The sequence below is a fragment of the Epinephelus lanceolatus genome, chromosome 4, assembly GCF_041903045.1.
Source record: "Epinephelus lanceolatus isolate andai-2023 chromosome 4, ASM4190304v1, whole genome shotgun sequence".
In the NCBI taxonomy this organism is placed as follows: domain Eukaryota; kingdom Metazoa; phylum Chordata; class Actinopteri; order Perciformes; family Serranidae; genus Epinephelus; species Epinephelus lanceolatus.
The window spans coordinates 47,092,140-47,111,524 of record NC_135737.1 but is presented as its reverse complement, the minus strand read 5'-3'; the positions used below and the strand labels follow the sequence as shown (position 1 = coordinate 47,111,524).

The window sequence follows — 19,385 nt, the reverse complement described above, 5'->3', positions numbered from 1 at the left end:
TGCCAGGCTAGGAAATATTTTAGCATGCTCCTTCCACCACCATCAAACCTCCAAAGGATCCTCCTTGGGTGTCTTGAACTCCATGTAGGCTGCTTTTCACCCGTGCCCCTGAATTTACATATGTACATATTTTTGCCCTTTACAAAGCTTGTTGTGGTTTACCCGTCAGGTTCCCGCCCCGCTGCAGGACTAATGGGAGGTTCAATAGTTGAGTGGTGCTCCTGAGACAAACCACTACAGATAAATTCTCAACTGGTGGTAAACACTGCAGCTGTATATGTGGGTGGTGTCAGTAACGATGTACTAGCACAGTGCGTTGTGCATTTGGAATTTTAAATGGACCACAAAAATGTTGTTAAGTGTTCCCTCGGTCTGAACTGAAGGAAAAGGGCTGCCGCTGGTCTGACGTGCAACTGTCGAGGCATCTGTGACAGGACGAGCCCTGGTGTAGCCTCGTGTACGTACGTGAGGAAGGTCAGGAAAGGTCAGCTGTAGTTGTGAGCCAAACCACAGAGTGTGTTCTCTGCAGGCTCAGAGCAGCAGTTTATGGAGCACATCACAAAGATGCTGTGTTGCATCAGAAGATACGGGGAGCTTTTATGGTGTACAAATGCAGCTCATTACGGTGGAGACGGCCTGTGTTTAGTGCTGCTGCCTCCATTCTGAGCCCCCACCTGTGAACAGGACAGTGATTATCTGTGGATGGGCCCTTGCAGCGTTCACTCTCATGCTGCAATTTGCTGCAACCAGGCAAATAGTTTTTATCTTCACAGTCATCATCATTCTCCAGATTCAGTTGTGTCAGTCTGCAGAGTCGCTGGCTGCCGGTGCAGGACTCTGACCCACGTGACACAGATACAGGAAATGAATTTGAAGTGGGTCGTCTCAGTTTATCAACGGTCTCTGCTGTAACCTCAGGTAAGGTCGGCCATCGCTGGCTGCTTTATAACCTCAGCTGATAAAGTCATTTGCAAACTGCGAGCTCGATGGTATCATAGAGCCAAACAAAAGACAGGAACACTGCAGACAGCAACATCATTCTGAATATGACTGTAATTATTTTCAAGTATTCTATCAACCGGTCATGTTCAGTCTTATGTTTGTCAGTTGTTTGACTGATGCCCAGGACTTAAAAGTACACAAAGACCCTTTAATATCAGTCTGTTTTTTTTGGCATTCTCCGCAAGTTAAATTTCAGACCAATATTTAAGATTTTTTGGACAAGAAATTACTGTAATTAGTCTGAATGTGGAGACGAACTGACTAGAAACATGTTTTATTTAGTGACACTGACTGAGCTGGTATTTTCTGGAAGGTTTTATTTACTCATTCCTTTGTTAAGTGAACCATTAACAGCAGCACACACCTCACATACATGTACACACACATATATAACCTTCACTACATACTGTGCTCATGGTGAGCTGACACAGTGGTTGTCTTACCAAAAGTAGGTCTTCACGTGCTCTTGGATCAACACCCATGTCTCCCCAAAGTCGTCTGATTTCCACAGCTACAAGAGGGGAGAGAGACGGTGTGAGGAGGAGGAGGAGGAGGAGGAGGAGGGGAGGAGGAGGAAGAAGAAGAAGAAGAGGGGGATGGTGCACTGTAAAAATGTAGGTCATGCTCATTCCTTCGTTTTGGCTCTTACACATGTCACAGGGAGAACAGTGGAGAGACGTTTTCCGCTATTGTGCTTCAACTGGAGACGAGAAAACCAAAAAAAAATCTTCCATGCAAAAAGCTGAGCAGCCAACAGTCTCTCCTCTGGGCCCCGCGTTAATGTACATGAAATATTACACATCACATGAGTGTGGAACATTTGATCGCAGCTCAATAGGTACTAAAAAAATCTGTAAGCACTTCCCACAGATCTGATAGTTAAATCTTTGATCCACCAGTGCATATGTTGGTGTTCTTGCTTATTGTGATGTCATTTCTTGGAGTATTTTTAAATGTTTCATATCTCTAAAATCTGTACAACCTGAGCTACGACATTATGTAAGTCAATAACAAATGATTTCTCGATGTAGAAACATGATCAATAATGAATACTCTGTAAGTTATTTGAACTATGTGCTTTTTTAGTTTTTTATGATATGCTAATTTTGATGAGCAGAGTGCAGAGACAGTTTGATAGTTTCATCTGCAGTAGAAATATTTCCCTAGAGCCTACACAGACATGTTTTGGTATTTTATATCCCTGAAATCTAAACAACCTAAAAGCTAAAAGCTTATGTGAGTCAATAAATCAGAATATTTGATACAAGAATATAATAAAGAGTACAGAAAGCGGACATCGACCAGCTTCTCTGATCCTCTTTTTCGTCATCACGCGAGGACAACGTGACGGCGCGAAAGACAGACATCTAAGTTTTCTGCTGCAAGAAAAATAAAAGCTCTAGTTATTAAAGTTTTTATTTGAGAACGATCTTAATCAGGATCATATAAATAACGATATCCCATGGCCACTGCTGCGCATTTTCACCGTCTTTTGGGCCGTTTGTAACATAACTTGATGATGTCATGGCAAGCAGAGACCATGATGACTTTAAAGGTGGTTAAACACTCTAGCTCTTGTAGTTTTTACTTTAGATCAGTTTTAAACAGGATCATATCAGCCATGATGGGACAATACTGTGGCATCACCGGGCGTTTTCGTTGTCTTTTGGACGTCTTGTAACAGATCATAATGACGTCATCGCATGCAGACAAAGTGATGGCGCGTAAGACAGAAGTCTAAGGCCTCTCAATCTAACTATTACAGCTTTTATTTTAGAATGATTTTAAATAGGATCATATAAACAACCATCTCTGTCGGCCATGACGGGACAGTGCTGTGGCGTTGCCATGCATTTTTAACGTCTTTTGGACCATCTGTAGCATAACTTGATGATGTCATGGCACGCGGAGAACACGCCTACACCATAGAGTTAAGTATGAGCTTTCTGTTGCAAAAAGAATGAATGCTCGAACTCTTAAAGCTTTTATTTTAGATGGATTTTAATCAGGATAATGTAAACAATGATCTCTGTTGGCCATGATGGGACAGTGCTGTGGCGTCACCTCATATTTTCACCATCTTTAGACTGCTTGTGAAATAATGTGATCAGGGTGTACATGAACCCACTCACTGTTTTAACCATACCCTCGATCTAGTTCTGACGTATGGAATTGAAATTGATAACCTAAAAGTCTTTCCACAGAATCCCTTGCTATCAGATCATTATCTGATTACTTTTGATTTCTTTTTACTCGATTACACGCCACTCAGCAACAGTTACTATACTAGATGTTTATCAGATAGTGCTGTCACAAAATTTAAGGAAAAGATTACTTCGTCGTTAAATTCAATACCAATACCTTCAGTAACAGAGGTTTCCCGTGCCGACTTTAACCTCTCCCAAATTGATCATTTTGTTGATAGCGCCGTAGGCTTGCTGCGAACAACGCTCGACTCTGTAGCTCCTCTTAAAAAGAAGTTAACAAAGCAAAGAAAGTTCGCTCCTTGGTATAACTCTCAAACCCGTAGGTTAAAACAAATATCGCGAAAATTTGAAAGGAATTGGCGATTAACCAAACTGGAAGAATCTCGTTTAATCTGGACAGACAGTCTCAAAACTTATAAGAGGGGCCTCCGCAATGCCAGAGCAAACTATTACTCAGCATTAATAGAAGAAAACAAGAACAACCCCAGGTTTCTTTTCAGCACTGTAGCCAGGCTGACTGAGAGTCAAAGCTCTATTGAGCCTTGTATTCCTTTAGCCCTTAGCAGTAATGATTTTATGAGCTTTTTTAATGACAAAATTCTAACTATTAGAGGCAAAATTCATGACCTCCTGCCCTCAGATGGTAGGCCTACCTATCTAACCTCAAACACAGCTGTAGAATCTAATATATATTTAGATTGCTTCTCCCCAATTTCTCTTCAAGAATTGACCGCAGTGATTTCTTCATCTAAATCATCAACGTGTCTCTTAGACCCCATCCCAACTAGGCTACTTAAGGAGGTCTTTCCTTTAGTTAACACTCATATATTAGTAGTAGTCGCAGACCAGCTGTGTGATTTTCTCCAGGATAATAATTTATTTGAGGAATTTCAGTCAGGATTTAGAGTGCATCATAGCACTGAGACAGCTCTAGTTAAAATTACAAATGACCTTCTGATTGCTTCAGACAAAGGACTCGTCTCTGTTCTTGTTTTATTAGATCTTAGTGCGGCGTTTGACACAATTGACCATCAAATTCTACTGCAGAGACTGGATCACTTAATTGGCCTAAAAGGTTCAGCACTAAGCTGGTTTAAATCTTATTTATCTGATCGTTTTCAATTTGTTGATGTTCGTAATGAATCATCCTTACGTACCAAAGTTTGTTTTGGAGTTCCGCAAGGTTCTGTGCTCGGACCAATCCTATTTACTCTATATATGCTTCCTTTAGGTAACATCATTAGAAATCACTCTATAAATTTCCATTGTTATGCGGATGATACACAGTTGTATTTATCGATGAAGCCAGAAGAAAGTAATCAATTAACTAAACTCCATAACTGCCTTAAAGACATAAAAAATTGGATGAGCACCAATTTCCTGATGTTAAATTCAGACAAAACTGAAGTTATTGTTCTTGGCCCCAAACAACTCAGAGACTCTTTATCTGATGACATAGTTTCTCCAGATGGCATTGCTCTGGCCTCTAGCACTACCGTAAGAAACCTCGGAGTAATATTTGATCAAGATTTGTCTTTTAATTCTCATTTAAAACAAACCTCACGGACTGCATTTTTTCATCTGCGTAATATTGCGAAAATTAGGCCTATCCTGACCCGAAAAGATGCAGAAAAATTGGTCCACACTTTTGTTACCTCAAGGCTGGATTACTGTAACTCTCTATTATCAGGTAGCTCTAGTAAGTCCTTAAAAACTCTCCAGCTAATTCAGAATGCAGCAGCACGTGTACTAACAGGAACTAAGAAACGAGATCATATTTCTCCTGTTTTAGCTTCTCTGCACTGGCTCCCTGTAAAATCCAGAATTGAATTTAAAATCCTACTGTTAACTTATAAAGCTCTAAATGGTCAAGCTCCGTCATATCTTAGAGAGCTCATAGTGCCATATTATCCCACCAGAACACTGCGCTCTGAGAACGCAGGGTTACTCGTGGTCCCTAAAGTCTCCAAAAGTAGATCAGGAGCCAGAGCCTTCAGCTATCAGGCTCCTCTCCTGTGGAATCATCTTCCTGTTACGGTCCGGGAGGCAGACACCGTCTCCACATTTAAGACTAGACTTAAGACTTTCCTCTTTGATAAAGCTTATAGTTAGGGCTGGCTCAGGCTTGCCTTGTACCAGCCCCTAGTTAGGCTGACTTAGGCCTAGTCTGCCGGAGGACCCCCCTATAATACACCGGGCACCTTCTCTCCTTCTCTCTCTCTCTCTCTCTCTCTCTCTCTCTCTCTCTCTCTCACTCTCATCCTATTACTGCATCTTGCTAACTCGGCCATTCTGGATGTCACTAACTCGGCTTCTTCTCCGGAGCCTTTGTGCTCCACTGTCTCTCAGATTAACTCATATCACAGCGGTGCCTGGACAGTGTGACGTGTGTGGTTGTGCTGCTGCCGTGGTCCTGCCAGATGCCTCCTGCTGCTGCTGCCATCATTAGTCATTAGTCATACTTCTACTGTTATTATACACATATGACTATTGTCACACATGTATACTGCCAGATATTAATACATACTTTCAACATATTGTACCACAGTAGCCAGAACTATAACTATAATATTATTACTTTCAATAATGTTGTTGTAAGCTACTGTCATTACCTGCATCTCTCTCTCTCTGTCTCTCTCTCTCTCTCTCTCTCTCTCTCTCTCTCTCTGTCTCATTGTGTCATATGGATTACTGTTAATTTATTATGTTGATCTGTTCTGTACGACATCTATTGCACGTCTGTCCGTCCTGGAAGAGGGATCCCTCCTCAGTTGCTCTTCCTGAGGTTTCTACCGTTTTTTTTCCCCGTTAAAGGGGTTTTTTTTTGGGGAGTTTTTCCTGATCAGCTGTGAGGGTCTTAAGGACAGAGGGATGTCGTATGCTGTAAAGCCCTGTGAGGCAAATTGTGATTTGTGATATTGGGCTTTATAAATAAAATTGAAATTGAATTGAATCATTGAATGCGGACAACATGAAGGCGCAAAAGATGAAGGTCTTAGCTTTCTGCTGCAAAAGGAATGAAGGCTCTAGCTATTACAGTTCTTTATTTCAGATCGATTTTAATCAGCATCATGAAAACAACATTCCCTCACGACTGCTCTCCAGAGGTCCGTTTTCAGAGGGTTTGTCTAGTTGCACTAGTGGCAGCAATACTGTGTCTAAACATGAAGCTTCTCACCTGAGATTCCAGCTATAACACAGAACTCGGACGTTAAAAAAATTAGAAGAGCAAGAGTCTGAACAAAGTCACAAAAGGTTGATTTCACACCTGTAGTTCAGTTCATTTGGTCGCACCAGAGCGTAAAAACACGATCCATCGTTGCATTTTAGTTTTGGTTTGGTTCCTTTTCACACTGACTTTTACAAACGACCTCGGCTCAGTTGTTTGGTCGATTGACAGCTTTCACACCAGCCTAAACGAACCGTACCAACCACGCAAACTGACCTGAGTTCACTTTAACCAACACAAACAGGTCAGGTGTGAAAGCACCCTAAAAAGCAGAAAGACAGCGCAGCAGCCTTCACACATTAGAAGCGGTCACATGAATCAATTCAACTCGGTTTCATCCTGAATGTCTGAGATATCACACCTGAGACTGGATCATGAAACAATGATGAAACTACACCCTGCGAAGATAAAGCTGTCGCTGCAGGTGGAGTCTTTACCTGTTTGTTTGGGTGGGAGCCGTCATAGCCGAGCACCAGGTTGGATCTTCGGCTGTGGAGCAGCAGGTCTGTGGGTTTGAAGGGCAGCGAGAAGCCCTGGACGCTCTTACAGAAGTCAAAGGTGTTCCACAGGAAGTTGTTGGTAGAGTCCACAAAAAGATACTGTAGAAGAAGAAGAAGACATAAGACTTCTCCTGGATGCATCTTCAGCATTATTTAAAACATAAATACAATGTCTAATATAAAGAGTCTTACATATTTAGAGCTCCATTAACATGTATTCCCCAACCCTGTTACAAAGTTTGATTATGTAATGGCGCTGTGCTAATCCCACTATTCTCAGCTCGCTTTGATGTGCTGTGTCAGTGTAGTCTCCATAACCACTCCATTCTGTGTGAGCAGGGAGGAGTGTCGCTGCACACCGACAACAGGCAGGATCACACCAGAAGAAACAAAGACGCTCCCTTAAAGAATATCACATCCACGAGGAGGATTTCTTGCCTGTTATCCAGACATTAGTCCTGACATTAACATCAAACTCTGAATATTCCTGCGGTCTTTAAAGGGGCGCTCCAGTAATTTGGACTTACATAACGTTAGGAGAATCACAAGAGACAATTTTTTAAAAAGCAGCAGAGGTTTGGGACTTGTTCCCCAAAGTATGGGTCAAACTGCAAATCTGGATCCTGTATCGTGAAACCCTTCATGCCTGATGATACCCATCATTTTAATTTTCTTTTTTCTTAATGATAATAACACATATTTAATAGAATTTAATGTTTACTCATTCATTTTCTTCTTTTAATAACTCGCAAAACAAGCTTATAAATTAGACGTCAGCTGATTTATCCATTTGGCTGATTAATTGGCATCAATAGAAAGTAGTTCAGGCAGGACATGATGTCAAGCTCAGCTCACATCCCAGCTACATCAGCTGATCTCAAACAGCCCAATCAACTGATGGATCAACTGACTGATGAAGGGAGTCAGCTGATAGATCACAGGATTCCTGTGAGGTAAGGGAAACGCTTAGTATGCTATTTACAGAGATAGCACTGGCGATCTGAACCGGTCAGTGGCGAAAAACTTATACGGGACACATTTGCCCCCGTTAGCGTTTTAGCTCGTTTCGCGGCTGCCGGTTGCATCCGCCTCCCTCAATACTGAACCAATTTTAGAACGAGTTGTACCTATGAATCATACGCACACATACACATGGGGAAATAGGGCCCAGGTTGAAAAATACCGAAGTTATCCTTTAACATTTTGGTATGTGGTGACACAGCCTACCAATGCCATGTCTAAAGCCAGCTAGAGAGCACCGATGTGCACATGGGATTAAGGACGAGACTAGACAGCAGCTAATCAACTGGACAGAGCCGTGAATTACTTTAACTTTTTTCCTTATCTGTTAAGATGAAGGTCAGCCGTCACATTTTTGTTGTTAAAAAAATATAAAGTCAGTGACAAAAGATATTTGGTGAGTGCTTGAATCAGTAACTCTGATGACATCACCATGACACAAGGGTTATTTTCTCGACTAGATCTAGCGCCGCCAAAGAGGACGTTACACAGCTGTTTTCCCAGCCTGAGTCGTACAAAACACAACGTGTAAACCAGTTTTATGTGTTAAATTGGTGGAGTGCATCTTTAAATCCCTCCACAGGATGATTACAGGACAAGCTGAACTCCAGACAGGTGGTGAGTAAATGATCAAATCAGTGCTTTTAGATTTACAGTAGCAATTCCTGTTTGGGTAAAACTCTGTCACTGTATACGATTGTTCCATTAACCTCCATCAAGTGCAGAGAAAATAAGTAACTGAAGCAAATGTCTGCTTACTGTAAGTGTTTCTCAGTTGCTCCACTGATATCTGAGTGCAGTGTTGCGGTGCCAGATCACTAATGTACAGCGAAGCTTTGCTAATTCAGTCCCACTGGGAACAGCAGCTGTTCAAGTGTTCAGAGCAGTGCAGTGTACTGAATAATAACTGTGTACCAAGAAGCAAGATGCAGCACTTTGTTAACCTCTGAGCTGGTGCTGACTAATGCTACAGTTAGATTTTCAATATTCTAAAAGTAGTATTGTTGTTCAGGGTTGGTTTGTTTTCTGCCTACTAATACAGAGAGTGATTGTGAATGCATGAACTGAACCAATTAATTCATCTCTTTGCATTGAGGAGTAGTGTTTATCGTGAGCTGCTGAGGTTTCTTTTTATCTGTTCTCATCCTTATAAAGGTCTTGGACTATTTTAGCATGATCGCTGCCACTTTCGGACTTCAAGCTGGAGTCAACGGGACCTTGGAATTTACCTGGACTCTGTCATTACATCACTACAGCCCGACAAACGACCTTAAAATAATAATTCAACATTTTGAGAAACGTGCTACATTGCTTTCTACAAGAGTTTGACTAGATGATTGACACCACTGTTGTGTCAAAAGTCTCTTTTACACTGCCTGTTCAAGATGGGAATATCATGCCGTTATACCACCTCACCGTGCTGTACATAAGGTACAATCGCAGAATGGCGGGACAGAGCGCTCTCGCCTTTAAGCTGCCACGGGAGGTAGTAACAATGCTGAAACGATGTTTGTATAAACAGAATATCCAGCAGGACAGGACAATGGACAGGACGGGTGTGACGTTTTGATGACGCTATGCGTGACGCCCACTGTGGGAGTTTTAAAAAGTTTCTGTTAGCAGTTAGCAGCTAACTCAAAGACGAACAGTGGCTGTAAATGTCCACAAATTGGGAAAACAATAAGACTAAAGAGCTCCTTACATTCCGAGCAGAGGACCAGATCAGCCGCCATATACCAGGGACGTAGATGATTTTTATTGACATGTGATGTCATTGTTAATTAAGTGCTGCCAACACGTATGTTTTATGTCACACTAGAGGTCGACACTGTTGTGTTATATGTCACTTCTATACAGTACAATACGTCAAAAAATTCAAACTATCCCTTTAAAGCACAGACATTAACATGATATAAATCTACATATCTCACTCTGGGACAGAAAGCAGATAAGCATATTCCCAAATTGTTTAACTCTTGCTCTGAGTATGTTACACAACAGCTGATGAACCATAAAATATCAGGACAGATCTGTTAACCGTACACAGGGAGGTGACACCTCACACCTTCTTGGCACACGCTGACAAAGTCACAGACATTAAGGATGAGGAAGATACTGAATACAAAGAGAGTCACATATCCAACAGTATTGTGTGACGGGTGCATTTCAGGTCAGATCTCTTAGTCACATGACTGGTTACACAGAACCTGTTAAACTGGCACCTGCCTCAAAACAAGCACAGGTATCTGTCAACACGCAGCGTCATTAACAGCTCGGCAAACACATACAGAAGAAATAAACTTTAAACAGTTCGGTTTAAACAGTGACTGAATGATGATGAAGTTTATGCTCTAAAAGTCTGGACTGCAGAGATGTGAGGTGTGAAGGTAAAACCTCTTCACTCCATCATGTCTGCCAGCACACACAGCGAGGCTTTGTTCACGTGGTTATTTCTGATTTAATGCAGAATCCTGCTCTTTGTTCTCTCTGCCTATCCTATATTTGTACAGCTCCATCTTCCACTGAACCCACCTGAGCCAGACAAATGACCCCTGACACCCTGTCAGCCCCGTGAAACCATGAGCGTTCTCCACAGACAGCGACAGAGCTTTTATCTTCTCTGCTGTGCTCCCTGCTCCTCTGGCTCACAGCCAGTTCTTCTTGTTGCACATTTCAGATCCATTGGTAGCGTAGTTAGCATGCGTTAGCTCTGAGAGCTTAATTACTGTATTATGAGAGCATCGCTGTCTATGGCTCTTTTCACACAGAGATCGCTCTGTAGAGGCGCTACACAGTCCTGTCTTTACACCACCTTTGAATCTTTACAGAGAACCAAACAACATCAACACCATGATGCTCCAGTGTGTGAATTTAGACAGCATGCTGGCATCGCCAAAGATAGAGAGGCATGAGGGGCATGACACACAACACAACAGCGTCTGCCTCTAGTGTGACATAAAACATTTGCATTGGCCGCGTTGGCACGTGTCATTAACAATGATTAACCCTCTCTGTTATGTGGCAGCCAATCTCGTCCTCTCCTCGGAGGGTAAGGAGCTCCTGGAACTCAATGTTTTTCCAATTTGTGATCAGGCTGCACGGTCAATCGTTAAAAGATCGCAACTTGATTTCTAACAGACAACGATTCTGCAATATTTGCTTCCGATAGTTGCATATTTAAAATGAGTGCTCATTATTTTTCCCTGCCTGCACAAATGCAATTCAAGGCTGACAGACTCTTCCTGAACCTTCGCAAACGCTCAACCAATCAAATTAGCCACAAAGCTACCTGCAAGGTCAGGCCAGGCTGCCGCAAAGATTGCCAAATCTTTGGTCGTGGTTACGCAGGAGTCAGACATAAGCCTAGCATGTAGCTTTTCTAACATGCAGTAGTGCTACTGTACATGTATGTTAGCTCTACCGGAGATATTCAAGATTTTCCCTGCCATGATGGATTTGGCTAGGTTCGTAGGAATGTAAAACAATGTGGAGAGCATTTGGACCAGTCAACGCACAGGATGGTACCGTTAGCTATCATGATGATTTGCTAGTATAATCCACCACAGTGAAGCAGGCGAGCCTCCTCGATAAGTGAACTTAGGTAAACCACCAGCCAAAACTTGTAAATTTTTACAGGAAAGAAATGCAGTGGTCTGGTGTAAGAGCAAATTCGTGAGCCCAATTCTCACAGCAAAAAAACTGTGATTCTTGTTTTATCAAAAATCTTGCAGCGCAAATTTGCAGACATTTTTGGCCACTGTACAACTTCTGGAGTTAGCTGCTAACTGCTATTAGCAACTTTTTAAATCTCCTGGCAGGGGGTCACGCAAATAACAAGTCGTCAAAATGTCAAACTCATCCTGCCAACTGTCCCTTTTACACAGACGTTGTTTCGGTGCTGTTACCACCTCGGATGCTGGCTTGAAGACGAGAAAAACGATCCATAACTGTACCCTTTGCATGGCGAGGGAGCATGATGGCATGAAATTCCTGCCTTCAACAGTCAATGTAAAAGAGGCTTATCTGAACCTCTTACCAAACTTCATTCAAACTCTCAAACTCTTAATGGGAAAAAAAGCTAAAGCACATACAGCCAGCAGCAGCAGTGACCCACCGTCCAACGCCAGCACACCTTGAAGACAGAAACAGAGGGCTCGGCGGGGACGGAACACCTGCTGCAGCTACCCAACACGCCGTCTGCAGTTTTGACTTGACCAGCGGACTTCACGACAAGCTGATTGGCTGTTGAAACAGGTGACGTGCTTTAAAACCAGCCGCCGGCCATTTCACCAGCTGAGTGTCAGCTGACACCATAAGCGGCTTGAGTCGAGCTCAGACCAGCCAGTTCACACCGCTGACACTTTTCTCTGCAACGATTTCATCTCGTCGTGAATCTTTGGTCTTAACTGGGCTTTAAGGGTTCATGCAGTTCTTCTGAGTTTCCCCTCACACACTGTACCTTGTGTTAGATGTGTTAATGCCGCTGACATGATAATTCCAGTCTCGTCTACAGAGACTCCTCCACTGTACATTTCACCTCGTTTTCATCACCTCCCCATCAGCAGTGCCCTGGAGCAGTGACTTACCCTCCTGTTGTCTGCAGGGCTGTGGTAGAACTGGGAGATGACCTGCTTGCTGCCGTCCTTCGCCTTGACCCCTGAGAGCTGGAACTTATCTGAGACCAGTGTGAAAGTGGTCCCATAGTCGTAGGACACATAGACCTGGAGACAGAGATGGAGGAGGGAGTAATCAACAACTGCACCTTGTGGTTCATGATGACTACAATAAAAATAACTCTGGATTACAGCCTGTATATTTGTGCTGAGTGATTAATAGTTTTTAGATATATATTTATCTAAACTTTGACAGATATATTACATAATTAAGAAGAAGAAGATATACTTTATTGATCCCCGAGGGGAAAATCAATGTTTTCATTCTGTTGTCATACACACAGGCCCGAAACACACACACACACACACGCACAGACAGGACCCGTACATGCATTAAATGGAGAGATGTCAGAGTGAGAGGGCTGTCCATGGACTGGCGCCCCGAGCAGTCTGGGTTCAGGGCCCTGCTCAGGGTCAGACAGATGTGAACTGGCATCTGTCCAGGTACCAGTTCACACATATTTGGTGTGGACAGGGACTTGAGCCGGTGACCCTCCGGTTTCCATCCCAGGCCCCTATGAACTGAGCTACTGCCACCCCTGTGTCTTAACAAGCAAATGAAAGCAGGAGAAATGGTTGTGTGCCGCCAAGCACCAGTCAAGCTGCACTTACAGTTTACATCCATGTCTGTAAAAACATCGATCTGGGACTAATGCACATTGCAACGTTGATGCCGAAACAGTATCTTGTGCATCCCTAAGTTGGCGCATATTAGAGCTATGTTATGTCAACGGCTAACTTACAGGAAATAAATCGGCCGTTACGTCACAATTAAATTCATTACAAGCAACAAAATTACATGAGTTGTGCAGAATTTTAAATGATTTTTATTGCAGACACACAACAAAAAACACAAAATGCCTCCAGCCACGGCTATCGCTGGAGCCGAGGCATAATAACACTTAAAACCACTGCGACATGAATTGCAATTATTTAGAAAAGCTGCAGTGAAATTCTGCATTTCATGCCCCAACAATTCCCAGAAAAACCCACAAAATCCTGAAGGGACATGATGTCATCATGAGGTAACGTACATGTGCTGAGGTTAAAGGACTGGTCTGGAACATGAGAGTGTGAAATTACACGACTCTTCCAGACTTTCTGGCATAAAAAGATGTTTCATGTGGAAGACGGTTATATTTAAGGTTGTTTCAATGACTTCATAACAGTTCAGTTTTGTTTTGTTTTATAATGTGGATTTCATCGTTTCTCTGTCATACAAAGGGGAAATAAATAACAACAAATACAAAACAAACAACAACAAAAAACACATCAGTATTGGACCAGAATGTCCCATCGGTGCATCCCTTCAGATGACTGTTTCAGTCTAAATGAATCAATGTTGGTATTGGCCTTAACCCCCATTTTCTAGTGAAAACGCCTAAAATGACATACCCACATTCAAATGACTGTAGCTTCTGAACCGCTCTGACTACATGCATGCATGAGGTCTTGCCAGAAAGAAAACTCCCTGCAGTTTCTTGTGAAAGTGTCACAAACACTCTAGGTGATACAGAGACAGAGTAATGAATAACTGTCTGTGGCTTCATCTGAGCAGGTAAATGACACTGTGGGGCTGTAGGCACACTATCAATGAACACTTGTTTCAAATTTGAAGAAGACTGCTCAAAGTATGACCATTCTACAGTGTTTTTACCATGAAAAGATCCAGGCGGAGCTCCAAATGACAGAGCGCTCACTCGGCTTCAAAACAGTCCTATCAGTGATCAAACAACACTCAGCCAGCTTCAAACATTGTACCTTATTGAAATCAGGTGTGATTATGATAGCTGATGTTGTTTATGACACAGAAACACCATAAAATATCAACAAATAAAGCCATATGAAACGTGAAAGTTATGATCCCACTTTCTAGACGGTATATCTCAGCCAAAAATAGTGGTAGGAGTGAGACTCTTACCTTTTATAAACCAGCTAAGTCCCCGCTAACAGCTCCACATAAGATCGCGAGTAATTCTTTAACTTTTCCCGTCAAAAAACGGCATGACATGACTTGTTACCACTCATCGCGATTTTGGACTTTGTGTGTTTAGGCTGCACTGGTGCGAAATACATAATAAATAAAAGAAAACAATGTTATTTTTGAAAAGTCGAGAGCTTCCTGAATCCGGCAATACCAAACATCATATGGTTTGATGACGTAGTGCGCCTGGGAGATACCATTTAACAGAGGAGGGGGGGAGCAAGGACGTGAGCATCCTGGTGGAGTTAGAGAGGTTAAAAACCTCCTGATAAGTAAACTATTTAACAACAATAATAAGAAATATAAACTTTATTGATACAGCACCTTTCATTCAAGAAATGCAGCAGGGACGGCATTATAAGCACCGAGTGCCTCATACAAAAACAGATGAACAAAAATCAGGCAATTCAGTATGACAGGACATTAATAAACAGTTTAAAACAATGATTAACTGTTTCATTTAAATGTGGTGCTGATTTGAGATCCTTTGAATCTAAATCTCACGTTGTATTTCTTCTTGTGTCTCCTTTCAGGCCTCTGACACGATTAACCGAAATAAGCGTCTTCTCAACAGTTAACCTCACCCGTCTGTGCCGGGTACGGCGCACAGCTGCCCCAGAATCTACCACCCAGACCTCGCCACAGTCTTTCTCCATCAGATCGACCACTGATCAAAGCAAAACCATGAATCTTAAAATCATAAAGAGATCAGCACATTAAATAAATCATCATAAATGAGAGAATTGTAAAACCATAAATCATAAAATCAAGTAAGATCCAACATTTTAAAAGAGCCGCAGCAGCATGAGGCGTAAAATGAAAGTGTTTCAGAGCTGTTAAAGGCTGAAGTGACGAGAGTTAAAAGAGTTTCTGTGTTTTAACTTTTCATTTCTCAGACAGCTGTGAGAGCTGATGAAAAGCACAGCAGCCCAGGTGGAGGAGTCAACACACAAACAGATAAAGACGAGACATGCTATGTTCAATGACTGCTTCAGGCTCTTAGCTTTTTCCTAAGTGTGTGTGTGTGTGTGTGTGTGTGTGTGTGTGTGTGGGTGTGTTAATGTAGCAGATGGAGGGCTTAATCTGTGGCTCAACAATCATAACATCACCAGAAACATGAGAAACATGTTAGACAAGTGTGAACACACACACCTTCTGCTGCGCTGCTGATTTATTGAGGCAGTTTAGTGAATAAGATTCAGCAGACGAGGAGGATGAAGACAGGTGAGACACTGTGAACACTGGGAGGTCAGAGCAGACCTTAAAGACCATGGAGGTCCTGGTTTTAGCTGTCATATACATGAGTGTGTTCAGGTTTACTTACAGAGCTGGTTTTGGGCCCAGTGGCTCCGGCGCTGTCTCGAGCCAAGGCTACTATAACATTGCTCTTCTCTCCGGCCCAGTGGACCACCATCTGGTTGTGGGAGTCGTTCAGGTTGGCCTGCAGGACGAGAGAGGTTGAATTAAACATACTGCTCAGAGACAAGACACTGAAACAGAGATACACTAGACAGCAATGAACAAGAGTCACCAATTCAGTGTCTGACAAAATGTCTCCCCTTCTGTTCCTGAGATATGATGCTGACGAATGGACAGAAAGGTGTTTCATGCAGAACATGATGATGTCACCTTTTGGTTATAAAATGCCATCACTTCATCATTTTATCCTGTTAGACATTTGTGTGAAGTCTTGTCATAATCAGCTGATGAATTCTTCAGTTTTGGCCAAAAACATGTTTTGTGAGGTCACCCTGAACCACGAAAATCTAATCAGTTCATTTTTGGATACAAGTGGACGTTTGTGCCATATTTGAAAAAGAAATGGTGTTCTTGAGATATCCAGTTCACGAGAACGAGATGGACACAACTGACTTTGGCCTTTGACCACCAAATTTGAATCAGTCCATTGTTAAGTCTAAGTGGATATTTTTGCCACAATGTAAGTATTTCCCTAAAGGTGTTCTGAGATATTACATTCACAAGAATGAGACAAACAAGGTCACAGTGACCTTGATCTTTGACCACCAAAATCTAATCAGTTAATTCTTGAGTCACTGAGTCCAATAAACATTTGAATAAAATCCTTCAAGCTGTTCTTGAGATACTGTGTTCACAAGAATGAGATGGATGCAAGGTCACAGTGACTTTGACCTTTGAACTTCAACCACCAAAATGTCATTTCATTCAGTTCATCGTTGGGTCCAAGTGGACATTTGTGCCACATTTGAAAGAAAAAAAACCCTTCAAGGTGTTTTTCAGATATCAGCCTAACAAGAATGATGTGGATGCAAGGTCACAGTGACCTTGACCTTTGATCTTCAACCACCAAAATCTGATAAGCTCATTATCGTTTCCAAGTGACAGTTTGTGCCAAATTTAAAAAAATAAATAAATAAATAAAAATCCCTCAAAGTGTTCTTGAGATTTTGTGTTCACAAGAATGGGACGGACAAGGTCACAATGACCATGAACATGACCTCTGACCACCAAAATCCGCCATCCAACATTCACCAAATGGATGTTTGTGCCAAGCTTACAGGAGAAACGACCGCTGTGAGTTCTCACTGTTTGGTTATTTGCCGTTTTCACAACCGGACCTTTAAAACAGAGAACGCCACCACTAGCTTCTTCTCTCTGTAACGCAGCGTGAACACAGCAGTGAGCGTTCTCAATCAGACTCAGCAGGTGTTGAAATAACATCAACAAATGAAAGTTAATGCTAACCCCCCCACCACCAACACAACACCTCACCTGACCCCCCCACTGAGGCCTGTGAAGATTATTTGAATGTTCTAGTTCAATAAAATCACACAAATCATTAAATTCACATTACAAAATAATTCTGATTTGAATTATTAGATCATTATAAAATGAGTCTTGTATTTGATTAAAAAAAACTTATAAAAAACAGTATTTGCGTTATATTGCCCAATGCTAATTCCTTTTTAATATCTGTTAATGTATCCTTAATTCATTTTTCCAAAAACGTAATGTACCATGATACACTGATATTGTGAAATTAATTAAATGCAACACTTTGGTGTTAAAATAAAGAAAAATAAAGCCCATTCTTATTGTCGCTGTGAATATGTTTCATACTCGGGGAGGACGAGGAGAACAAATCAGCCTGATCTGCTGACAGTCACAGGAACAGATTCAGACACCTCATCAGTTAAACATATGGCCTGAATCAGAGGCTGCGGCAGACGGCAGTGACTTGTGTCGTACAGTGAAACCTCAGACGTAAAGTGATAGTAATGACTCAGAGTCAAGTCACTTTCAGAATTAAAGACATAATAATTTTCTGTCTTCAACCGCCCAGCTGTCAGACTAAAACACTGTAAGGAGATAATGATCAGGAGCAGCTGAAGCAGCCCTCGAGGAGTGAGGACACCTTGCTCAGGTATGCAAACACACGAGGCCACGACCTGAGATAATCTCATGTTGTAGAGTGTCAGAGCAGTTTAAAAAACAAATCATATCAAATAACCAAATCCATCAACTTTCTGCATATAGTTTAGTGACTGACAACGTTAACGCTGCACTCATAAATATTTTTAGATGAAAACTCTGCAGTAAACCCCTCAGCCTTTCAGCTCATTGTTTTGGTTTTCAGAGGCAGCAGGCCAGTGGAAAGAGCTCTGATAAACCCACAGTGTAGCACCTTCACAGCTCCAAGTGCCAAATTACATTAGCAACGTTCTAGTAAACATGGCCGAGCCGTTCGCAGATATATTTTTCTACTCAAACTATACCCCCACTCGCTCTCTGCTTGTACACACCAGCTCCCGTAGCAGCTCTTCGTCTCTGCTCCTACAGCAGCTTGACTCCTCTCCTCACCATGGATGTATAAAGAGAACTGTGTAGCTGTTGCTGCTTAATGTGTGACAAAGAATGGATGAGGAGCGACTCGCTGCTTAGGTCCAGGAATATCCTGAGCTTAACAACCCACAATCCCGTCATTATAAAGACAATGGCCACAAAGATATTGCCGGCAAGTCACAGCTCTGGAGATCAGCTCTTCAGTGGAGTAATCAAGTTTAACTAGTGGCTCTCCACACATGATTTTAAGCTAACGCAGAGGTGGAGGAAGTACAGATCTGTCAGAAAAAGTACTAATGACTTTGCGTGATCGTCTGTTGACGAGCTACAGAGCGACACATTCAGTTTGTGCTGGGGTGGCACTTGACGCACGTCACATGACACAGTGTGTGCTTTCAGCTTCAGGCCCCAATCACACGGAAAGTGTTTTGCAGGTTCCAAAACATGAGACGCACCGCGCTGCCCTTTGTTTTTTCTTTGAATGGCATTAGTAAAAATAAAAAAAAAAAAAAATTAAAAAAAAACGCTTGCTGTACTGGACTATCTCATTATTACCTCCGCCAAGGAGATAATGTTTTCGCCGGCGTTGGTCTGTTTGTCCGTTTGTTTGTCCGTTTGTTTGTTTGTCTGTCTGCAAAATAACTCAAAAAATTCTGAGCGGATTTTGATGAAATTATGAAATGAGACAGATGCAAGATCACAGTGACCTTGGCCTTTGACCATCAAATCAGTTCACTGTTAGGCCGAGGTGGAAGTTGTTGCTACATTTTAAGTATTTCCCTCAAGGTGTTTTTGAGATATCAGGTTCACAGAATGAGACGGACGCAAGGTCACAGTGACCTTGACCTTTGACCGCCAAAATTGAATCAGTTAATTGTTGAATCATTGAGTCCAATTGGACTCAACAATAAACACTTGAATAAAATCACTCAAGCTGTCTTGGGATAT

The 19,385-nt window shown here is 42.1% G+C and overlaps 1 protein-coding gene across 1 annotated transcript in view; it reads right to left on the bottom strand.

Moving 5' to 3' along the window:
- sorl1 (sortilin-related receptor, L(DLR class) A repeats containing) overlaps positions 1 to 19,385 on the bottom strand; it is a 119,788-nt gene that overhangs the window by 73,281 nt on the left and 27,122 nt on the right. The window contains exons 2-5 of the mRNA XM_033631088.2: positions 15,940 to 16,056; positions 12,545 to 12,679; positions 6,876 to 7,037; positions 1,446 to 1,513 (exon numbers count right to left, since the gene is read on the bottom strand). Coding sequence (XP_033486979.1) covers positions 1,446 to 1,513; positions 6,876 to 7,037; positions 12,545 to 12,679; positions 15,940 to 16,056 — 482 coding nt within the window. The remainder of the gene's footprint in view (positions 1 to 1,445; positions 1,514 to 6,875; positions 7,038 to 12,544; positions 12,680 to 15,939; positions 16,057 to 19,385) is intronic.